This window comes from Rhopalosiphum maidis, chromosome 1 (genome assembly GCF_003676215.2).
Source record: "Rhopalosiphum maidis isolate BTI-1 chromosome 1, ASM367621v3, whole genome shotgun sequence".
Classification (NCBI taxonomy): Eukaryota; Metazoa; Arthropoda; class Insecta; order Hemiptera; family Aphididae; genus Rhopalosiphum; species Rhopalosiphum maidis.
Window position 1 is genome coordinate 52,796,000 of NC_040877.1, and position 23,523 is coordinate 52,819,522.

At 27.9% G+C, this 23,523-nt stretch overlaps 1 protein-coding gene across 6 annotated transcripts in view; it reads left to right on the forward strand.

The window, feature by feature from the left end:
- LOC113550543 (ADAMTS-like protein 1) overlaps positions 1-23,523 on the forward strand; it is a 171,592-nt gene that overhangs the window by 66,642 nt on the left and 81,427 nt on the right. For all 6 annotated transcript variants that reach the window (XM_026952454.1, XM_026952452.1, XM_026952451.1 and 3 more), the window contains exons 3-6: positions 12,832-12,894; positions 14,767-14,910; positions 18,297-18,524; positions 19,300-19,441. In XM_026952454.1, the coding sequence (XP_026808255.1) occupies positions 12,832-12,894; positions 14,767-14,910; positions 18,297-18,524; positions 19,300-19,441 (577 nt within the window). The remainder of the gene's footprint in view (positions 1-12,831; positions 12,895-14,766; positions 14,911-18,296; positions 18,525-19,299; positions 19,442-23,523) is intronic.

Below are 23,523 nucleotides of genomic sequence, written 5' to 3' on the forward strand. Positions count from 1 at the left end.
ATAATATGTGATAAACAGATTCATATAAAAAAGTAAAAAAAATATAAAAAATGCAAGTATAATATGTAAATGTGTCATATTATACCTATATATATATAGACAATAAACGCTAATATTATCAAACTAATAAACTTGTAGCGTATTGATTAATAAAATACGAAAAAAATCTATACATTATTATATATTCTGATGTATTATGGTTGTTATAGTAAAGGTATTATTTTTGTAATAAGTCCTTTAAATAATTTATTTTATCAAATCTTTGTCTAATAATCAAATCTATTGAACAAAAATAGTTGACTTTTAGTCCTTGGACCCTCTATATACCAATTTCAATCATCAGATCTTTGTTAATGCTAATCCATGCTGCTGAATTTCTAATTACTACAATACAGTTTAGACATTATGCTATTATACATATCACTGTATAGTGAATATAGACAATCGCCGTGTGTATACAAAATAGTCAATTATGCATTCTATATCAATAAAATATGGCATGGCACCGTGTAGCGTATACAATTATAATGTGCTTGGTTTTAAGTTCTAATAACAATATTACATACGTGTATGTAAAAACTGTAAATTAATTTAAACATTTGTCAATTAGTAGGACAATAATGGGGGTGGTTCGTGCAAGTGTCATCGTGTTACTAGCACGCATCTCTGTGATGTTAAATAAGTAGATGATTCCTCTTTGTCTAGTCAGTATGATTATTCGGTGTATAATATAGTGGACAAAACACGAAAATGGAAAATGTAGGTACACACGTATTCTGCAAAATTCCGCATAAAAGGAAGGTAATTTTGCGGCGTACTTTCCACGCCACTCGTTACCCGACCGTCATAATCTCGAGGCCCGCGTCTTTGATCTCCAATCATGCGCTCCTGCTTTCTGTAATCATTTCATAGCATTTGTCCCGCAAACAGCCCCGGGTCAGCCGATCTTGTGCACTGCACACATGCAAACGTTTTCAATGTTCTTCAAACGCAGTGAACGGGTGTGGTGTGGCTGGGAAGCGGGTAGAAAAATCCCGAGTCTATTGTGTAGTGGCTTCATTATCTACATTATTAAGTTTAACCGTCCGAGAATTCTGTGTTTGTGACATTTGAACATGCGTGTTCGTAAGGAGTGGGTGGGTGGGGGAAATGCACACAAAGGTGTATTTAGTAACAAACGCCGAGCCAACCAGAATGAAAATATAATAATAGTACGAAATGTAATGCTACCGTGTCATTAAGCCGGGTAAAACATAAGAATACTGTGACGAAGTGAACTCTGAACTAAAGTTAATTTCAAAATGTGATGATGTTTTTTATATTATATATCATGTAAACGTACTTACGTCAACGGAAATTGCGAACACTGCGTTAATTACATAAATATAATAATGTGCATTTGAAAAAAAATAGTGATAAGAAATTAAAACGCCGATTGTCGGTTGACGGCGGGGTGAATAATAAAATCGTATTAATTTAGACATCAATCGCGTAAATATAAACGAACAACAATACTTTTTCTGTAATTAAAGTTAAATAGTTAATGAACCAAGTAAATCGTTCAATAATTCTATACTGAATTATTATGTTTATGATTTATTGTAAATAATATCTTATACAACTTTTGTCATAAGACAGATAAATTGTTCAAACTAAATAAATTATTTATTTATGAGCTAATGACTTTATTTTTGTTAGTAGGTATTAAGTTTGCTTATAGTAAATTTGAGTTTTAATAATTTTGCATAATTGATCGAAAGTTTTTTTTATTATTATTATTGTGTTTAACATAATAAAATATTAATCGTACCTATTAGACGACGGGATTTTGGACAAAAATGTTTTAAAATGAAAAAAACTTTATCACAGATGAGCTTATAAATTATTTTCAATTTATCTTTTGGCAAATGACCTATTAAATAGTTTTTATAACGTAAGTAATAGAAAATCATTAATAATGTAACAGTAATATATTATATTATGATAAAATTACGTACATTTGTCAAAAATATAATAAATATAACAATATAGTAAGTAGTTAAAAATAATAATATGATGTCATAACAAAGTCGTTCTAACAATGTGTAGATATTAAAACTCTAAATCAAATGATTATATCCACGTGGTTATTTCGGGAGAAACACTGAGGATATATTAATTTACTCATTTCTTATGAGCCATCTCTAAGCTGGCTTAGCAGATTGAACTAGGTTTCTCCAGTCACATTGAGAACTTTATATTATTCTCCATTAAAATATATATATTTTTTAGTCTTTAAGTGACAGGTTCATATTTTATATATATATATAATATATATATACTTATATACATGTTTCTTGAATAGTTTTCCAGTATAATCTAATGTTTCGAGAGGAAATATTCGATAAGATCTGAGCCGCGTCAAGGGAATGAATTTCAGGGTTCCCGATACCATTATCAGTGTTTTTTTTTTTTTTTTGTGAAGACTTCGACTTTATTCTTATTGCACCGTGTCATATACATACATTTTGTAGTTATGTGCAGGGAAGGGGGTTTAGATTTGCAGAAAAAAATCTAACCTATCGCCTAAGGCATTTTTAGTTAGATATATTTTATAATATCCTAAAAATATAAAATAATAACCATGAGAGGATTAGACCACCCCACTTTTATACGCCCCCGATAGCAGCTTTTTTCACATACGGTAGTAATGTAGTACAGTAATATGCAGATAATTAATTCAAACGCATTAAATTAAACATGTAAAATTGCATTTTCTTAACATACGTTGTTCCTCGATTTTAGATCTTGTCCTGTTAAACCCACTAATCCCAAGCATTTCGGAAAATTAAATATACATTTCAGATAAATCCTATTTATAATATTTTGGATTTATATTCTATTTTAATCTTCTCTCACAAAAATATAGGTATGTTACAAAGTTATAATAATAACTCATGCACGGTAGTTTCATCAATCACGTGCTTCGATAAGCGTATCGCTCACGCGTTTATTCGGTCTGCATTAAATCAGGAATTTAACGATGAGAAAATTATGTTATATTATTATGTTGCTTTAAAGTTGTTTCAAACAAAATATAACGATAAAAATAGTTTCTCATTTTCAACGCTTATCAAATCAAGCCTTGAATTGTAATCACTTCCAAGATATTATATACGATTAGAAATTACCATAGATTTGGTGGAGTGGTTAGGATAACTCAAGACTCCCAAACATTACAACTCTATAATAAATAAGCATTATTGTTTTATGATAATTTATCTTCTTTATTTATAAATTGGGTTTTATTTATATCTATTTTTAGGGTGGAAAGTTTTTGTCTTTAGCCGACTCGTTTTGGGAATATAAATATGTTATTTTATTAAAGGTAAAAGTTAAATAAACATATTTTTTTATACTTATAGAAGTATGACGTAATATATTATTATATTTTGATTATTACTAACTTTCATTTATGTGTTTAAGTTATTATTATTTGATATAAAAAGTAATGTATAAAATACAAATATTAAAAACATTGATTTGTGGGCAAAGAGATGAAGTTTATATAAATCCGTTTCTCTGTTTAACATACGTTTTATTTAAAAAAAAAATATATATGATCCTTAAATTTGAATAATTCTCAGCCCGAGGACGCTAGTTATAATCGCTCTCAACGCTCTAGTAATTTTAATATTAATATTTGAAGATTAAAAACAAGCGTAGTGACGATATTTTTGCACCTATATCATATGTGTCATACACAATGTGTGTATAATAATTTTACCAAATTTAAAACATATTTCTAGTATTGTAGTATAGAATACCTGAATACCCGAATACTCATTCGTATTTGTTGATCTTTTCAACTGCATGCGCGTAAACTTCAGTAATTAAAATGCTTAATCATAAAGCACAGAATTAAAGATAGCGTTTCGTATTTACCATAAAATTATTCCCACCTTCCGTTTCAAGTATTACATTTTTTTTAAATTTCGTTTGAACGTAGCCTGTATAATGAATGAGATCAGAGCGGGTGTAAGCTAGTGGAAATCGCACCAAATAAATTAACACCTGCTCTGATGAGTATATAATAATAATCATAATAACAACAACATAATATTATAATAGTACGCCACATGTATTATAAAAAGGTGTTTTTATCCGGATCACTTAACAGTTTTACACTGTATTAATTTTGACCTTTAAAACTCAGAAAATTGTATTCACATTAAATCCAAAATACAACTGCTGCAATAAATACACTAAAAATGCATTTAGTAAATACGTTTTAATTTTTTATTATTATTTTATAATTGCTTATACCCTCAACTACTATACTTATTAGCTAACATCACTAATTACATTGTATTTACATTATATTGAGTTACACATTTTGATTTCTTGAAGACAAAATTATTATGACAATACGGGCCAATAATTGCTTCGAATAAATTATCCGGGATGTAAAATTTATTTAAAGCTTTAGTGAGATTTGAACAGCGGGCAATGGTGTGCTTAGTCTTGGTGAAGTTTTTTGTAATTAATTTTAGACATAATAAGAGTTCTGTTTTTCCCTTATGATTTCCTATGTCCACGAGAGAAATTAAAGTGGCTAACTTTTAGTCAGTTGAAAACTACCTCTTCTTTTCCGTTCAATATACCCATAAATCAATGCAACACTTTAATATTTATAAATTTGTACTTTATAATTTCACCATTGTCAGTTCTCTTGTCCCGTAGTTGCCAAAGACCAAATACGTCTTGAACGCATCCAAAATATATTTTTTAATTGTATTGCTTTCAAAATAATCATGTCTCTTGTACGCGATCCGTTATGGTTTAAAAACGGTTTAGAGTGTAACCCGGTAAAGCAAACTTGCGCGAACGAGATTTGAAAAGCATAATATCATTATTGTAATACAAACAAGAAGAAGGCGATTATATAAAAATGTTTTATTTTGCGAGCTCAAATCTAACAGCGTTTACTGTGTTTACTGTGTCTTGTGTTACGCGCAAAGTAAGTAAAAAACACTGAGAGCATGTATGCAAAATAGGAGGAGTTATAATAACAAAATAATATCATAGTTCTAATATATTGCATTCAATACTATACTAACAGTAGATGTACATATAGAAGTTGCAATCGTGTTTAGTATTACCTTTTTATTTTATTATACAAATAATTACACAAGACCATTTATAAGATTTATTGACCATTTTCATTTTCATAATAATAGATTTATATATTATATTTCATCGACTATTGGTGTAAATAATATTTCCTTTTTATATCTTCTGCGTCTATGTCATATATTGAGTATAAAAGATACATGATATTAAATTAGCACTTTGTCCTACACATTTTGGCGCAAATCATTTATCATTGTTGTTGCCCTAAATTATAAATCAAATAGTGCATTGTCAAATAATATAAGCTGCAAATCAGCTATTAACATTTTAAATACGAAATATATATATATGTATATATGTTACTGCGAATGTCCGCAATTGGTGAGTGCTGGCAGTCACCGGTTAATGTCGTCATACACCAAAGTCATTGGTGAATGTTGGCATATTGATTAAATTTGTACTTTTTGTAAACAGTTACTAGCGAATATCAACATTTATATAACGATATTGATAAATGTTGGTAATGTCGATATTATTTAATCTGATCTTATCTAATATTTTAGTACCTACCTATACAAGATGTAATTGTAAAACAAAGTGCACCACAAAAAAGTGTGGTTGTAGAAATGTCGGCATTTTATGCAGTTCAAAATGTCATGATAGTTTGTCATGTTGCAATAAATAGAACAATTTTCGCCGTTTTTTTTTTAAATAATAATTTTTGTATGACAAAATATTAATAATTTAATTATTAATACAGGTATAATATTGTTCAATAATAATAATCATAATTAATAAAAGTTATTGTTAATGTTTGTAACTAAACATATTATTTCTATTTTATATTATTGTCTATAGTACTATACTATAATAGTATGTGCGAATATGTAACCTATGTCAACATTAACCAAAACCGTGTTGTGTATGTTAACATTGACCAAAATCCTAAATGTAAATGTCAACATCCACTAGTACATATCTATATTATTTTAATTTTTCAACATTCACAAATTTATAAAGTGTATGTCGACATTCACTAGGTGATTGTCAGCACTCGCCAATTGCGGATATTCACAGTAACATATACATTTTATTTTAACAAAAAAGATCTAACTAATCGACAATCACTCAGTAATCAACTTATTAATATAATAATAATGTTCTTAATGCTATATAATCTTAATATATATCATACTTCATATACTGCAGGTCTTCATAGTTTATGGTAATTCATTGTTGATAAAATTCGATTTTAAAATTAAAATAGTAAAAAAATAATATTTATTATAACAATTATTAATACTATGATGCTGAGTTGAAAGCTCGTATCTGCTGCAGCTTATAATAATACACGTTTAATATGTTTTGTGTCTTTATAAGAACGAATACAACGAAATAATAATAATCATGACAATATAAAACAGTTAATGTTCAAATTAAAATATAGTATGTTGTTCGTTTAGTAAGAATAAAAAATTTAAAAAAATAAATAAGTGTCCCATCTCGTAAGTAGGTACTTGAGTAATAATTGTATTAATTAGGTAATTGTTAAGTATAACTTAATTTAATTCTTATTAACGTTTACAATATCATTGATCATTTTGATTGACGTATATGGCACTATGCGAATGTGCTGATGATATTAAAGTATAATATTATCGCACAGTACAAAACGGCTCAAATCAAATATGGTATTTAATTATACAGTACAAGTCCTACACTACGAGACTAAGCACGCAAATAAATTCAAATTGTAGTCGAATTCTTGAATTGCGTGATGTGAGTTTTTTATTGGTTGCAAACATATTGTATGCCTGATTTTCATATCATGCAATACAATTGTAAAATTTCACAAAAAAATTTAACTTCGTGGTGTGTTCTTAAAACCCGTACTCAACATTATATACATTAATATTGTTATATTTGTATATATTTATATGTAATATATGTTGATTATAATATCTAAGTAAAGGTATATAATTATTTAATGTATAAAAATGTATTACTAATATATAGTAATATACCTACCTAATATAATATTGGATACATTTTAAAGGTTAGTTTTTATAAATTAAATTTGTTGGTGAAAATGTATAAGTTTATATCTATTAATTGGCAACGAATTTCAATCGCGTTATTAACCCGTTTCACATGTGCGCGTATCATACGCGATGTATCGTACGCGCACGTTTTTAGTTTACATTGATTGAGTTCATACGCGCCATCGTCGGAGTGGCCAATTTAACCAATGTAACCGAAAACGCGCGCGTACGATACGTAGCGTATGATACACACTCATGTGAAACGGGCCTAGGCTATTTACATAGAGAATTTATCTCGGCATTATGTTTTTTTACGAATTTATCCACTCATAACTATTACTTCTAGTCATTTATTTTTTTTTATGCATGATAATATGCTTATCAGTGGCGGATCCAAGGAAGGAGTAAAAGGGTAAATACCCCCCCTTGAGCTTATTATATTTAAATTTTATAAATTTATAAAAGTATAAAAATGTTTTCATTGATACCAGTTTGTAAGAATAAATTCTAAATGGTGAATATTATGATAAATAAATAATAAAAGTAATAAATGTTTATATTAATAAGTATGTTATTAATAAGTTATGAATAGTATCTGATGGAAATATTTTAAATACCCCCCCTTGATGAATTTCTGGATCCACCCCTGATGCTTATACTATAAAATGTCATTAATATAATATGTGATTAAGCAAAAACCCATGTTGATAAAATGTCATAATAATTATGTTGTACGCAACTCGGAAGCACTAAGAATAAATCTCGCATGCAATTCAGTTGTTATGATTTGTAATCTTTATCTGCCTTGTACGATTCGGATGGGCCAACCGGTTAGAATATTATAATCTACAACGATAGCTGCTATTAACAGGGTTTAGATAGGTATACCATAGGTACTTATTGTATAGTGTACACTGGTGTTTTCGCAACATGACTTTTCGTTCGGTTTTCGCAGGCGAATTATAATAATTATAATAATAAAGGGAGACCTCATTAGACCAAACTCGCAATCTCCGGCAACCGCGGAGTTGGATTTCAAAAGCTTTTATGTGCGGGGCTCTTCATTATAAAGGAGATCTTATTAAAAGATAGCACTACAGGTTCGTCTTTTCGCTGTGACTACGTGAACTACACTACACTACCACTAAACTACTCAGCCACTACTGCCACACTATGACTACTGCTACTATAATTCTACTAATTATAATAATAAACACGATCGCGGCGACCGCGATAACAATAATTAAATATTAATATTTTGACCTGGGTATTTATAATAATATTGTGTATATACCCACTTACATTATATACGACGGCGGCGGCGCACCACGGCGGATATTGCTCGACGACGGGCACATTAACGAAAAACACAAACGATGGTTCATTAAGCCACCGCCGTGTTATATATTGTTCAGGCGATTCAATTTCCAAAACTACGACCGCGCGTCAACAGGTCGCGAAAACCCTGCTATAATAACTACGTTTAATTGTTTTTTATTATTACATAATATTATATAGATACCGTTTTCGACCTTTCCGCTCAACTTTATGGATTGTATATTATTATAAGTACGAAACTCTTTCAGGGACATGCAAAACGACATTTTGTTTACATAATATTTAAATAGGTAAAACTCACTTTTATAAGCGCGTATTATATTCGGTATTTTTTTCGGGTTTTCCGTGTTAGTTCGGTTATTTTATTTCGTTTTGTCGGTCAATTATGAGGGTTCATGTGGTGTCCTACCACCCGCACCCGAATTCGCGGGATTTTTCGGCTAGGAATTGTGTTCGATTAACACACGCTGTGCATACGCTAAATCCGAATAATGGAAAACAGTTTTTTTCTACTGCTGCTACTACTGATAATAACGTATACAATATTTTAATACTTGTTTTTCACATCGTACTTTTTATCTCTTCTTGTCCGTCCTTTATACACGTGTTTCGCTTTATATCCACGTGTTATGCATATACAAACACAGACAATTCCAATATATTATATGAAAACCGATGTATTATAACTACTTACTAGAGCGACCTTATCGATTTTTCTGCTAGTTTAACATTAAAGTTTTTTTTTTTTTTTTATCATATACACGTAGACTAAAATTGTATATTATATCTATTTAAATGCGTAACGTGATTAACTAAGCATAGACATGCCCACTCCGTTTTAAATTAATTAATGAATAAAAATAAATAAATTAATTTAAAAAATAAAAAAAATTAATTCAAACTATGGTACATTTTAACTTCATCAAAATGTTGATTTTTCAAATATTTTAATATTTTTGTAATATACACCTTCAACAATACTTATTTCTAAGTTCAATGGTTTTTAATTTTCATGGTTAATTGATTAATTTCTATTAATTTCAATTTATCTATATTAATTTAACTAGTTAAAAAAATTATCCAGCTTTTCTAGAATTAAATTAATGTTATTATGGTACCGATAAACAATTGAATACTGAATGTATTAGATATCTAATGTTTTTAAAATAGGTAATTTTAATTTTGGCCAACATTTCTCCTGATTTCACTACTGAATATGACACTGAGATGTGTATAAAATACGTTGGCTATGGCGCTGTATTACAATTAAATCTCAACAAATGAGACTATGTGAGTATTATATTATTGCTGTAGTCTTTCGTAGGCCGAATGAGAGAGAAATGGTATAATTATGCCAATAAATAAGATAAGTAAGATAAGTACAACTCTAACACCGCCTGTACTCAACCCTTTCCGACGTGTTTGTGTGTATAATGTATATATTATTGAATAGTGAATACATTTGAACGTTTCTCTCTATTTACATTATTTATATATTAACATAATACGTAAAACAGTGCATTTAGCGTTCATCTCCCATTTTGAATTAAATTCCGCGAACATAACAATATCACCAAGTTCTCATAAACATTAGTCTAACCAAAATGTACATATTATGCACTTAATCTATGTACGACAGCCTTTTATGAATATCAATTAATACACAATATTAAACAAATATGCATAATATATTCGTACGTTGTACGTATGATAATATTTTTAATGAAAGACAAAATAAATACACCATACGTTGTTTTTTTGTCTAATATATTATATGGTCCGATTATTATGCAAAAAAACAATAATTCATAGAATATTATATAGCCTGTGCAGTAATACATTTCGGCGTCAATTAATATTATGAACATAGAAAATTAGAAATGAGAAAATGAAATTTGATATACTATTAAACAGTATAAAATTATAAACATCCAATACGTGTACCAGTCTATGTTACGTCACTTGTCCTTAAAATGTCCATGTTTGTTTTTTTTCCTAATAGAACACAACTCTAGATTAGGTATGTTTAATTTTTTGAATTATATAAAATTCATATCTAATTTGTAAAAATGCATTACCTTTTAAATATTATGCTCTATTGAATCATTACTCGAGTTGTGTTAAATGTTTGAACAACAAAAAACGCTGAATTGAAGATATATATATATATATACAGTGTCCCAAAAATAATTATTTTTAAATTAATTAAAAAAATATTTTATTTTTCAAAAAATTATAAAAAAAATGTTATGTACGGTTTTAGTATAACATACGTCTTATGTATTAAAAATAATATTATTCAAATGTCCTCCACTAGTATGTTGACAGGCCAAAGTGCAGTCGAGAAAATTAACAATAACTGTCTCTCGTTTTTCACTAGTGAGTTTCACAAAGACACTTTAACCTAACCGGGACTTTTGAGATCAACAATTGAACCAGTTTTTCAATTTTTTTATTAGCTGACGAATCAATGAAATATTGGGAGCAACGTCCCGTCCGAAAAGATACGAAGTCGTCGCACATTCACCGCACTACTTGCGTTAGATTGGTAAAAAGTCTTAACAGCGAACACACGTATTTCAATTGACATTCGGTCCATGAAGACACTTGGCAAAAATTGATAACACGACGACAAACGGAAATGATTGTAGATTAAAAGAACGATGTGAACAATATTGTGAACATAAAAACAAAATAAATGACAACTTATTTAAAAAAAAATCGTTCTTTTTGAGACACCTGTATATGAATTTAATATATAAATTAAAATAAATTAGTAAAATATACTAAGAGTGGTAGGTAGTGACTTATTAGTTATTCAGTAGCATATTTATTGGGTAATATTAGGGATCTCCTTATATCTCCCCCTTGACTCCTCTTTTTCAACTATTTTTTTTATGTTTATAGTTGTGTTTTTTCCAGTTATTATTTTATTAGTACCTAGTTAATAAAATTCTGAAACGTTTGGCATCGAGAATTTTAGGTCATATTTCCTCACTTAAACAAATCCTAAATACACTACTGGGCTTTTTGGTATCACTCGAGTACTATTCCATTGATAATGTTTTCAGACACAATCATTTTTAGGTTATTATTTTTTTTTTTTAATTTGTTATAATTACCTACTTATGACCTTTTAAAAAACAGGCATATAAAATAATATAATAATGTTACATTGAAATTATAGTACTCGTTTTAATGAAGAGAAACAATAATCAAGTGGCAAGTTGTACTTATAATTACGTTATTTTTTTATTTTTAACAACAAATTACACAGTCACCCACATCCCACAAAATAATTTTTAAAAACCAATAAAATAAAACACATACAAATATTTATATTATATTATATGAATGTTTTGTTAATTTTATTTTGAATTTGTTAAATCACACTATATTATGATAATTTATAATATTATAAAAGAACAAACTCGAATTACATTTTTATTTTGTATTTTTTACTTAGAAATTTTAATATGTATAATTACAATTTAAATGTTTCGTTTTTTCTTTAAAAATGGTTTATCTTAATAGCTATATATTCGTAAATCAGTAATAATTTTTTCTTTTAACTGTTACTTTGTTTTTTTCCTCCATTTGTTATCCGATGATTTCCAGCAGTTGGTCAGATTGCTCCCTTTTTTTGTTCCTTACTTTAGTAGTTAATAAAGGGTAATTTAAAAAAAAATCTTAATGCGGTGCAGTATGATATTTTAGATTTGTAAACGTTACGTGCGAAGGAAAAAATAATATCGTGTGTAATTGAAGTGACTTATATATTATATTATTTGTAAACGCCATAGGTATATCTCGTGGTCAGAGAAATGTAACGTTTTCACCACTATGCCGTTTTGGGATTTTCAGGAGATCGCGCGAGCAGCAATAAATATTACTTCCGTCTGGAATATCAAATCGGATAGCGAATATAATACGATTTCTACCATCGCCACACTACACGTGTATTGTACATCGATCATAAAATTTATTTTTTGTCTTCATACTATATATGTTTCCGATGCGAGTGAAAAAAAAAAAGAGAAAAAGTTGTTTTCCCTTCTTTATTGTTCCTCGTGACTCGGCATACTTTTGCCACGCATGTGCACCAGGAACCGCGCTGTAGATTCCGTACAACCGAAACTTTGCTTTACTGAACCTCCTCCGGCAACGCAGAAAAAAATTATTTATTGATGCGATTTCTGTCTTTATATATTATATGTGAAAAAAATACATTTTTTTTTTTTATATATTTCACTTTTTTGTATTGTGTTTATTATTATTACTATTATTACTATTATTATTTATTTATTGTGTATGATTCATTTTCCGTTTTATTTTTCAGTTAATACTATCGACGGTCAGAGCTTGGAACTCTGCAAACTCGAACACATCTTATATGGACGACGTAAGTAATTTATTTCTAATCCTTAGATACATATATATATATAATACTATATATAGATACACGCGCGCGTATAATGCCTACGCAGTTAAGTCGTGTTAAGGTTTTAATATCCATTATAACATGTTATTAAAAACAATATTATATATATAGCACCCCCGTAGACAGTTATTTTTTTACAACGACCTTCATAATTTACTAGGTAATATATACGTATTTATATTTTTCTCTCAACCACGGGCACACGGAATATAATATATTCATAGGTTAGGTATACGCTAAATATACCTACCTAACGACACATTGGATTTATTAATGAGATTTTTTTCCATTTCACTACATTAAATATTATTATCGTCACCGTAAGCTTCCATTTTTATACCTGCATATTTCATTTAACAGTCTAAACGCGCACACCTACGCTTGTATTAAATGGACAATATTATATAATATTATTACACACCTGAAGCGCATTTTGGGGTGAATTTCAAAGTCAACGGGAGGATTTGACTATAATATACATTATATACCGTATACGCGTATATAGTGACAGCAGTTGACAGCGGGTATATAAAGTGCGCATATACGACAACGCGTCACATTTGAAGTTTGGACTGTTCGGATGACTAAATTATAAATGGGGCACTAATCGATTCTCTCGGGCGTATTTCTGCAATATTTAATTTATGAAGCATAGTCTCCCGAGCGTATAGGTCTGGTATATCCAAAGCGTTATACTTAACGATTTTAATTCGACATAATACTCATACAAATATATTAAAATACAATATAATAAATGAAATGTATTATTATAACGTTGTATCAATAATTTCAATAATATTATTATTTTCAGTAGGGAGGAGATAAAATTATAATATTACCTATATAATTTTGACATTTCAATGTAAACATATACAGGATAGAACGTAAATAGACAAGTGTTAAATAACTCAAACTCTTATTTTCCATTAAAAACGCATTTAATAAAATTTTAATTTTTAATTAAACTTAAAGACCATATTTTCAAATTTTCTTGAAGATCCAAAAGTCAGAATTTATATAATTGCAAAATGAAGAAATTGATAGAGGTGAACACTGAACATGCTGGGTGAATTACACTCTGGTGTATAATACACAACGGATCCAAAGAGGGGGCCGGAAATCTTTTAACTAAAATTCCAAGAATAAATTAATCTAAGAAATTGTATTATATAAATATAAAACATTCATAAAAAAAAAATTTTAATATGAAAAATTTTTATTTGAAAATATCTAAAATAATTATTAATTTTTATATTGTATTATAATATTTTTTAGGTTTTGGGAATAAACTTTAAAATTTCAAATGTTAACCAATACTTTTTTGCAATTATAATGTGAAGAATTTTTTTCGGAGTATTTTGATAGCTGTATTAAAATCAAAATTCAAACGTGTAGTTTATGAGTAATAATACTTATAGTATTTTATGTTTAGATGAGCAGTGTAGAAGACCAACATTTAGCGGAGTATCCTCGTAACACTCCACTCCGCTCATTAAAACTTTATATAAGTCATAAACTACTCGTCCGAATTTCAATTTTTATATACTTATCGAAAAACTCCGAAAAAATTATCACATTAAGATAACAAAAAAAGTATAGGTTCCCATTTAAATTTATAAATGTGACCGTAAAAACCCTTCATAAAATACTATAATAAATACTAACTATTTAGATATTTCTAAATAAAAAAACTTTTGTATTAAACATTTTTTTTCTATTATAAATATTTTCTATTTATATGATAAAATCGTTATAATTTAAAAGTTGAATCACTTTATATATTATAATATATCTGTTAAATAATATTGTGCTAAATAAATATTTTTTTTATAGTATGAAAACTCGTGGTCACCCTGGTCCGAGTGGTCGTCTTGTTCGAGAACGTGCGATGGTGGAGCCACTTATCAACTACGAAGGTGCAATGCAGTAGTTGGCTGTAAAGGTCACCACGTCAGATACAAAATCTGCAACATGGAGGTAATTCGATAACAGTTGTAATAGTGTACTATAGTTTTTTCTTATTAATTTTCGTAATAATAATTAAAATACCTATTTACGAAACAACCTTTGACAATGATATAATTGAGAAAAACAGCGTATTTTCAGTATTTTCAAAATTTTTTATGAGCATTATATATTTTTTGAAATAACAATTTATTACAAATACTATGGTACTAGTTCATTTTATTCTGCATATTACACAAATGTTCAAGTTTGTTAAAACATAAAGACTTGAGATTTTCTCATTACGCTATCACTATATTTACTAAATTATTAATTTAATTTATTTACTAAATTAATAGAATCAACAAAAATAAACGTAGTATTTTACTAATTATTACAAAATAATAACAATGTGTTTTTACAATTTTCATTAAATAATTCACAAAAAACACGGTAATCTTGAAAATTAACATGATAAAATATTTAACTGATATCTGTCTAATAATTTACGATAGTTAAAACATAAATAGGTATATGACATGAAATTACTTTCCGTCGTTTCTCATTTATTTTAATTACTAATTACGTATACATAATAGTTTATTAATAACGAATCACATACAAACTCAAAAAACTTTACTACCATGCAGGTTTCTTGTTTTTATAAAGATAATCATTACACGAACATACTGGAAATTACATGAATAATACCATTAATTTTCAACAATGTTCTAATACCACACAATCATTGTCTAAATGATTCAATTCCAAGTATGACTTTTCCAGGTCGTCTTCATTCATTACGCGTTTGGCTCGTTGTAATTTTGACATCCATTTCCCTCGCTATGTGCACAAATATGTTTTGTACGTAATTTCTTATATACAACCCTCGGCATTTGTATTTCACTATATTAATTTCAAAAGGCAATCAGGAGCATGGGGGATCATTCCTTATTATTGGAATCAAATCATTATAGTTTTAATCTTCAGGCCCCGTAAGTCTTTTGAAACTAAACTATGACTTCTCTGTAGTAAATTATACTTGTTAGTACAAACATAGACAGTTGAGCCAATATTATGATGCTACCATAATGGAGATATGATAACTTAATATTTTAACTTTTATTTTGAGTTTTCTTCTTCTACATACTATTGGAAAAATTAATATTGTTCGAAAAATATTATCCGTTTTGAGACTAAAGATTCGTATGGTTAATGTTATCAAATCAATATTATCATATAATAAAAAAAAACTCTTTTGCTATCACTAGTCTACAATAGTGCATATTTAAAAAAAATAGCACGTGGTCAAATATTTTAATATTTAATAAATGTTTTATGGTTTGATCTAAAGATTAATATTATTTTTAGAGAGGATTTGGCAAATAGATTTAGGTACCTGATTTAAAAAAATAATTTGTTCTTTGTTTTGGAGCTAATAATATATAGTATAAATAAAAACATAACATGACAATATTATGATTTTAGTACAAACAAGGCTTACAACAATCATTTTTGGAATTATTATTTATTATATTATTTTACAGATGAATTATTGCTGTATCATTGATAATATATGTGTCTAGACTGTATAGAGCCTGATACACTTCAATTTACCGGATTTATTCATTTTTAATGACAATGATCGAGTAATAAATCGGCTTTTATTTCTTTTCGTTACTTATAAAAATTGTCTCGATTTACAATTGAACGCAGTAGTTATACATTCATCACATAAAACACCACTTTAGATGGTTTTTTTTCTTGTAATCCTTTGACATTTTTTTATGTTTATCTACATTTATTTTGTATTTGAATAGCCATCGCCATTTTTTAGACCAATAGCGCGTGTTTTATAAATTGTGTATAAAGTGTGTAAATATTATATATATTATTTGGGGTGATTTAACGATTTAAAAAGGAAAAACTAGAATTAATAAGAAACTTGTCTGGTTTATAATACAACATTTTATTTTAATGGGGTAAAATAGTGTAAAATAAAGATTTTGTTGTTACTTACTTTACTCATGAATTTTGATAAATTATTGATAAAATTCTGCGTTTAAAGTACGGCTTAAGTCATCATCGTTTTGAGTTTGTATATACAAATAATTCATTAGAACAGTCTTGTAGAGTTTACTAGAATTGTTTTAATGTGTACCTTATATTAACCCTTTATTAATCTCAACATGTATAGTCGTATGGTGTATAACCTAACCTAACCTAACCTAAAGCTAATTTAATTCAAATTTCAACTTTACGTCTTGGTAGTTCTAACTTATTTTTAATTATAGAATTAATTGTTGTATCATAACTTACTATATCTAATTTCAAATATTTTTACATAAATATATAGGACATATCATACATTGTTACAAATAAAAAATATTTTTTCATACACATAAAATTAATATTAATTGTTTTACCAGTCGTAATATTAAATTTATATAATTTCGCATAATAACCTATAGGTAACTGAATTTAATATATTTTGACGTGTTGGATATTATTTGACGATAGTACATAACCTATGCATAATAATATTAGTAATACTCGATTATTATGACAAAACCGTAGTATTATACTAGCTATATTGCAGCTACTAGTTATAGTTTTGATATAATTTTGTATTGTAACTTAAATTTTATTAATACCTGAGTATGTGTAACAAATAAAAAAAAACTAATAAATGACCTATTTTTGGTAAGGTTATTGACACTTATTAACTTGTATAAACTAATTTCATTGTACACATTATAAAGAAAGTTGTAAACGAACCAACTTTTCTAAGCTTTGTTTTTAACACCGTGATTTATGCGCATGAGAACTTCCTCTTTCAGAAATTGAAACAACTCGCTGAAGTATAGTAGTGTGTAGGTACTGTATAGCATACTATAATATATCTATATAAATATATACATAAATATATAATATATCCTAAATAGTATACTTTTATACACACGTTCACTTTATTTTAATATATATTCTATTATTCCAAATGTTTTTCCTTTGTACATACAAATTGTTTTTTAAATATCGATTAAGATGAAAAAATATTTTATTTTATATATCACATACTCGTATTATAATACTTGAGTTTCGTACACCATTACGGTAGTCATAAATTTTGTAGCACCAATGGAAAACGTCTGGATATAAACGTAACAACGACGAAAATAACCGTGATCGAATACGATTTTAAAATGAACTCGTTCCACAAAGACTGTGCTACTTTTTTGGGTGTTTTCAACCTATTGCCAAACGTCAAAATCATTTTCTTACAAATAATAATTGTGATTTAAAATTCTCGTTCTTTCTGGGCGTTCGTTCACGCATTTATGCTATTTTTGATTGAAACCACTTTGTCATTTTAAAGGTAATTTTATACATTTTGTTACTAATATTTTTTTCCTCTACAGCCGTGTCCCGACGGATTGGATTTCCGAGCAGTGCAGTGCTCAGCTTACAACGACCAGCCGTACGATGGCGAGACTGTAGAATGGCACCCTTATTACGACGAGGAAAGCCCTTGCACGCTGATGTGCGTCGACTCCAAGGGCCGAGTGGAAGAAATGGCCCCGAGGGTGCGAGATGGCACCAGGTGCAGGTTGGGATCATTGGACATGTGTATCGACGGCGTGTGTCAAGTGAGATCCGGAAATAGCGTACATTTGTTATACATAATGTTATAAATTATAATATAAAGGACGCATGCTCCTTAAAAATACAACTCATCTAAAGGAGGACAAGTTAATGAAAGAAAAATTACTAAAGTCAGTTAATAGTTAAGTTAATGTTTAGATTTAAAAATCAATAATGGTTATCAATTAATATAGTAAAAGGAAAAAACCAATTTTTCCAACTTAAAAAATTTTAATTAATTTTTAAAATTACCATCTAAGTTGCGGTTAGTAAAAGATACATTTTAAGATTGCATAAGTTGTAAAACATTGACTATTTTGTTTAACACTCAATTTACTTATGCACCTAATCTAACTTATGAATATATTCATATTAATTGATATTTTTTTAAATCTAAGTATAGTAAATAATGTGTAAAGTAGTCTATGAATATGTATATAAAAATAGAGTTTAAGAGAACTCGACATCAATCAGTATAAAACTATGATGATGATATGCATGATGGGATTATAACATTTTAAACTCACCTAAGATTAAAATGATAATTCGAATAAACTATGTTCAAAATCCACTGCACGATAAAAAACTGTGGACTACGCTCGATTTTTATTTAATATTTCATTGCCGTGTAATATTGTTCTATGATATACAACTTGAAGGACCAAACGCTCTGAAGCGTTGCCTCACTGTAATATATTTTAATATGTTTACGACAGTAATAATTAGTTGATTTTCAACTAAAACTATTATAACACATGGCGTATATTACATTTTTCACAGAGAGTCGGCTGTAATTTAGAAATCGGATCAAAGGCCAGCGTAGACGAGTGTGGAGTCTGCGGCGGAGACGGTACGTCGTGTTCCAAGGATTTACACCGCTGGGGAAAAATAGGCACGGGCTGTTCGGTGTCTTGCGGTGGAGGTGAGTACGACTGACGTTCGTAAAAATTTAAAACGAGTTGTATCCACGAACCAAAAAGATATTTAATACGCGAGACTAAATACTAAATACTCTAAATATGTTTATTTTTTGAAGTGACGTTAAACATGGCTAAGAATAAAAATGTATTAAAATAATTATCCTAAACTTTGCATGTTAATTACGGGGATGATCTCAAACCATTTTAGTGCTCTAAACAAAATGTTTACTGATGTGACCAAAATAAAATTTAAAAAAAAAAAAAAACTAAAAATAAGGTTTACTATTAGATTAAAAATTTATTTTGATATATAAATTTTTATAATGATGAATGGTTTACGATCATTTATTTATTTATTAATATGGCGTTTAAGCAAAACGTAATGGAAACTTAATAGGAACTTACTATAACTGATAGAAATTAAGGACTATTTGATTTATTTTAAAAAAATTAGATAATTATATTTTAATTGAAAAGTATGGTCAGCCCGTAGAATATTACTTCATTAATAAGTAATTGTGACAGTGGGAACTGGGAACTGGTGTATGGGTATTAAACTACCTACCTTGAATATTACCTATAATATAGGAGTATAGGCACAATTAGGAAAAATTTAAAAACATCACACACCAAATTTTTAGAAATTAATGAAAATTAGTGAAATTTAAAGTAATTAACCTAACTTTTCTCTTCGAATTTGTAATGAATTTTTAAGACCCCGGGATAAATAAGATAAATTAATTTTATCAAGTATCATATTTATACTACAATAAAATTTAAATTGTGTAGTATTTTAGAATCTAAGCGGAGCGATTAATGTATTGATTTATTTGATATATGCATTTAAAGTTACAATTTATACATTTAAACGATAAATAACAATTTGTTAGTTATTTTTATAATTTAAAACATTTTTTTGTGGAACCTTAAACTTTATGTATTTTATATTATTATGAATTTTACTAAACGCAATAACATTTTTGAATTATTTTAAAATGTTATCTATTTCTTAGTATTATTAATCTATTTTACTGTTTTTGGTATTTACAGAAAGATATTATTACATTTTAAGTTTATATAGTTAGAAGTTGAAATAATGTGGTAACCATTCTTTACATATTATTATACAAATTAAAAATTAATAATATAGTAAATAAAATATATAAATATTTTCGAAAAAAATAATATCAACCTTCTACTCGTAAATCTAATACTAAAAGTAAAATAAATGACTTTATCAAAAAAAAACATTGTAATATCAGCCTATATTACCTATATAACCTATATGTTTTTTTTCTACCAGCCTGTAGAGCGTTTCCGCTCACTGTTCAGAATCGTTTTCATGTACAATAATATATCATTGAATTCAAATTTAACACACCTTTAATAGTGACCCACTCAATACTCTATGAAATATGAGCGGCAGAGTGGTGCCCTACTTACCTACCTTATTATTTTCGGTTTAGGAGATCAAAAAACAGTTTTCCTTTGTTTGATACGATAATCGTAACCAGCCGTCAATTTATGTCATATTATGATGATCGTCTACGCGCACGAGCAAAGGTACTCGAGGTCAGGGTTGGGGTCATAATAATATTATGACATGAACTGCTGCACTGATTTGTGTATATATATTATATTGTATTATATATACAGAGTGATTCACCAAACATTTTTAGCAGTGTCATGTAGGGATATAAACTTATATTTTTCAAACAAACCACTCTCTTCTTATTTATAGTAAATATTTAGTGAACTTTTTTTTTTAAATTTTGATGTACATTATTTAAAACTTGAACAAGTAGTTTGACAGTTATTAAAATATTTATATTCAGGAAATAAGTCATTAATGGTTTTAAAAAAAATAATACTTTAACCATTTTTACAAATTATAAATATTAATAAATTAATGTTATATTCTAAAAAATGTTCAACTCACTAAAACCACCATATCTTTCAAACCCATAACCACAGACCTATTCACCTATAATCCTTAGTAAATAAAGTTAAACAACTCATAAACTACTCGTTTGATTTTGGCACGTCAACTTTTTCAAAAAAATTATTTTCTTAATTATTTATATTAAAAAACGGGTAGGGGTTTTTATTTGAAAAATCGAATTTTATATTACTACAAAACACCCCTTAAGTAATACAAAACATCTCAAGAATTTAAAAATATTGTTTTCAAGTATAGGTTTATTTAAAAGTTCAAAAATTATATTTCAAATAACTGAAGTATACATAAGTATTACTGATGTAAGAAAAAACAAGGTGAGAATGCTCGGTAAATCACCCTGTACTAAAATAAAGGGGTGGCGTCAGTGGCGGTGCAAACCATCGTCTATCAGTGACGTATAATATCGTACATACCTACCTAACTAAATAATACAATGTAGAACTACAGAGGTGACGCAGCAGACAGTTGGATTTCATAATGTCTAAAAAGGCGAATTATGAACAATAATCCTAATAATACTCTGGAACCTGTAATAACGGTCAGCTATGTTTCGGCGGCTTTTGACCGCCACGTGAAAAATACTGACAATGATAAAACGTTTTAATCAATTCTAGTACCACGCGCAGTCTGTTTTTCGGTCACCTCTTATCGCCCCTGCCTGTAATGTGATTAATGGCTTTGAACACCCCCACGCGAAGTTCCTTACGGATACGCCGTATGACTTTCTTCTTATTTTCTTCTAGTATTTTCACTGTGCCAACACCCTCCCTCGCCATCCACCTATTCCTTACGCCTGTCGCCGTGTTTATATAATATTATACGCGCCAATCCATACACAACGCCCAGTCGAATATAATCTACGCCAAAGACGCCGCAAAGCTCCTTAACCACATGCTCGTCGTGTTTGTCTTCTATTATTGTAATAAGACATAATATAATAGATTAGAATTAAACATATTTGTATTCCGATGGTTTTCATATAATATGTATATTATATAACGATTATATATATACATATATAATGGAGGTTACAATATTGCGTCTTCGTGTACGAGTACATAATATTATTATTAAAACGAATTTGTTTATACAATCGTTCTTTAAATAGGACACTTTATAGTTAACAGTTTAAACAGTTTTAATAATAATATATTAATATATTATTGCATAATTTATTTTATCTATGTTATATATTTTATGCAAATCGTTCGTATTTTTATTTATATAGATATTATATTTATTATTCTATACATAAATACATTATATTTAATTAAATATATTTTTTGACATGATTAACATTGAGAGTTCTCCAGTGACTGCACTTACTTAACTGTTACAATTCCATTTAAATTTTTTATTAATTAACCACTGTATATTTATATTTTTGTTGTATAAAAACAAACTTCTACTACTACTACTACTACTATTACTACTATATTAATATTTTATTATTTTTTTTTTAAATTTCAAGCAGTGAATTAGAGTAAGGTAACATTTGTTTTATGATAAAAAGAAGCAAAATTATAATTTATGTTATTAATATATACAATATACGTATTTATACATTTGTTCTAGTTTCCAATTTCACAGTATTTCTATAAAGTGTTTTGTCATATTGTATAATATAATATATGTTTATTCTATAAATTTACCATTTTGTATATATTTTGTTTTTCTAATAGATACTACATGAATGCTGAAAATAAAATTTTATTTTTCTTCTATTTCGATTTTCACTATTCGAATCATTCGTATAATTTTATCAATATAATAAACATTTAATACTAAATCACGTATCTTATTTTATAGTCGACTTATTATACTCGTATGTATTAATTCTATCGATATTTTAGTAACACTTTATAGCCACAAAATATACTTTTTATATTCCCTGTAATATATAATCTAATTTTAGATTTTTTTAGTTAACGCTTCAGTTAATAATCTTCGGTTAATCATGTTATTTTTTAATTTTTTAAGCATATATATTTCACCATACAAATTAGCTATTTAAGGTTATTACTTACTATAATAACAATAATATACTAAATTACCCATTTTTTGAAAGCTTACCCCTCCAGAGTATAAGTATAAATTAAATAATTGTATTCTATACGGTTTAAG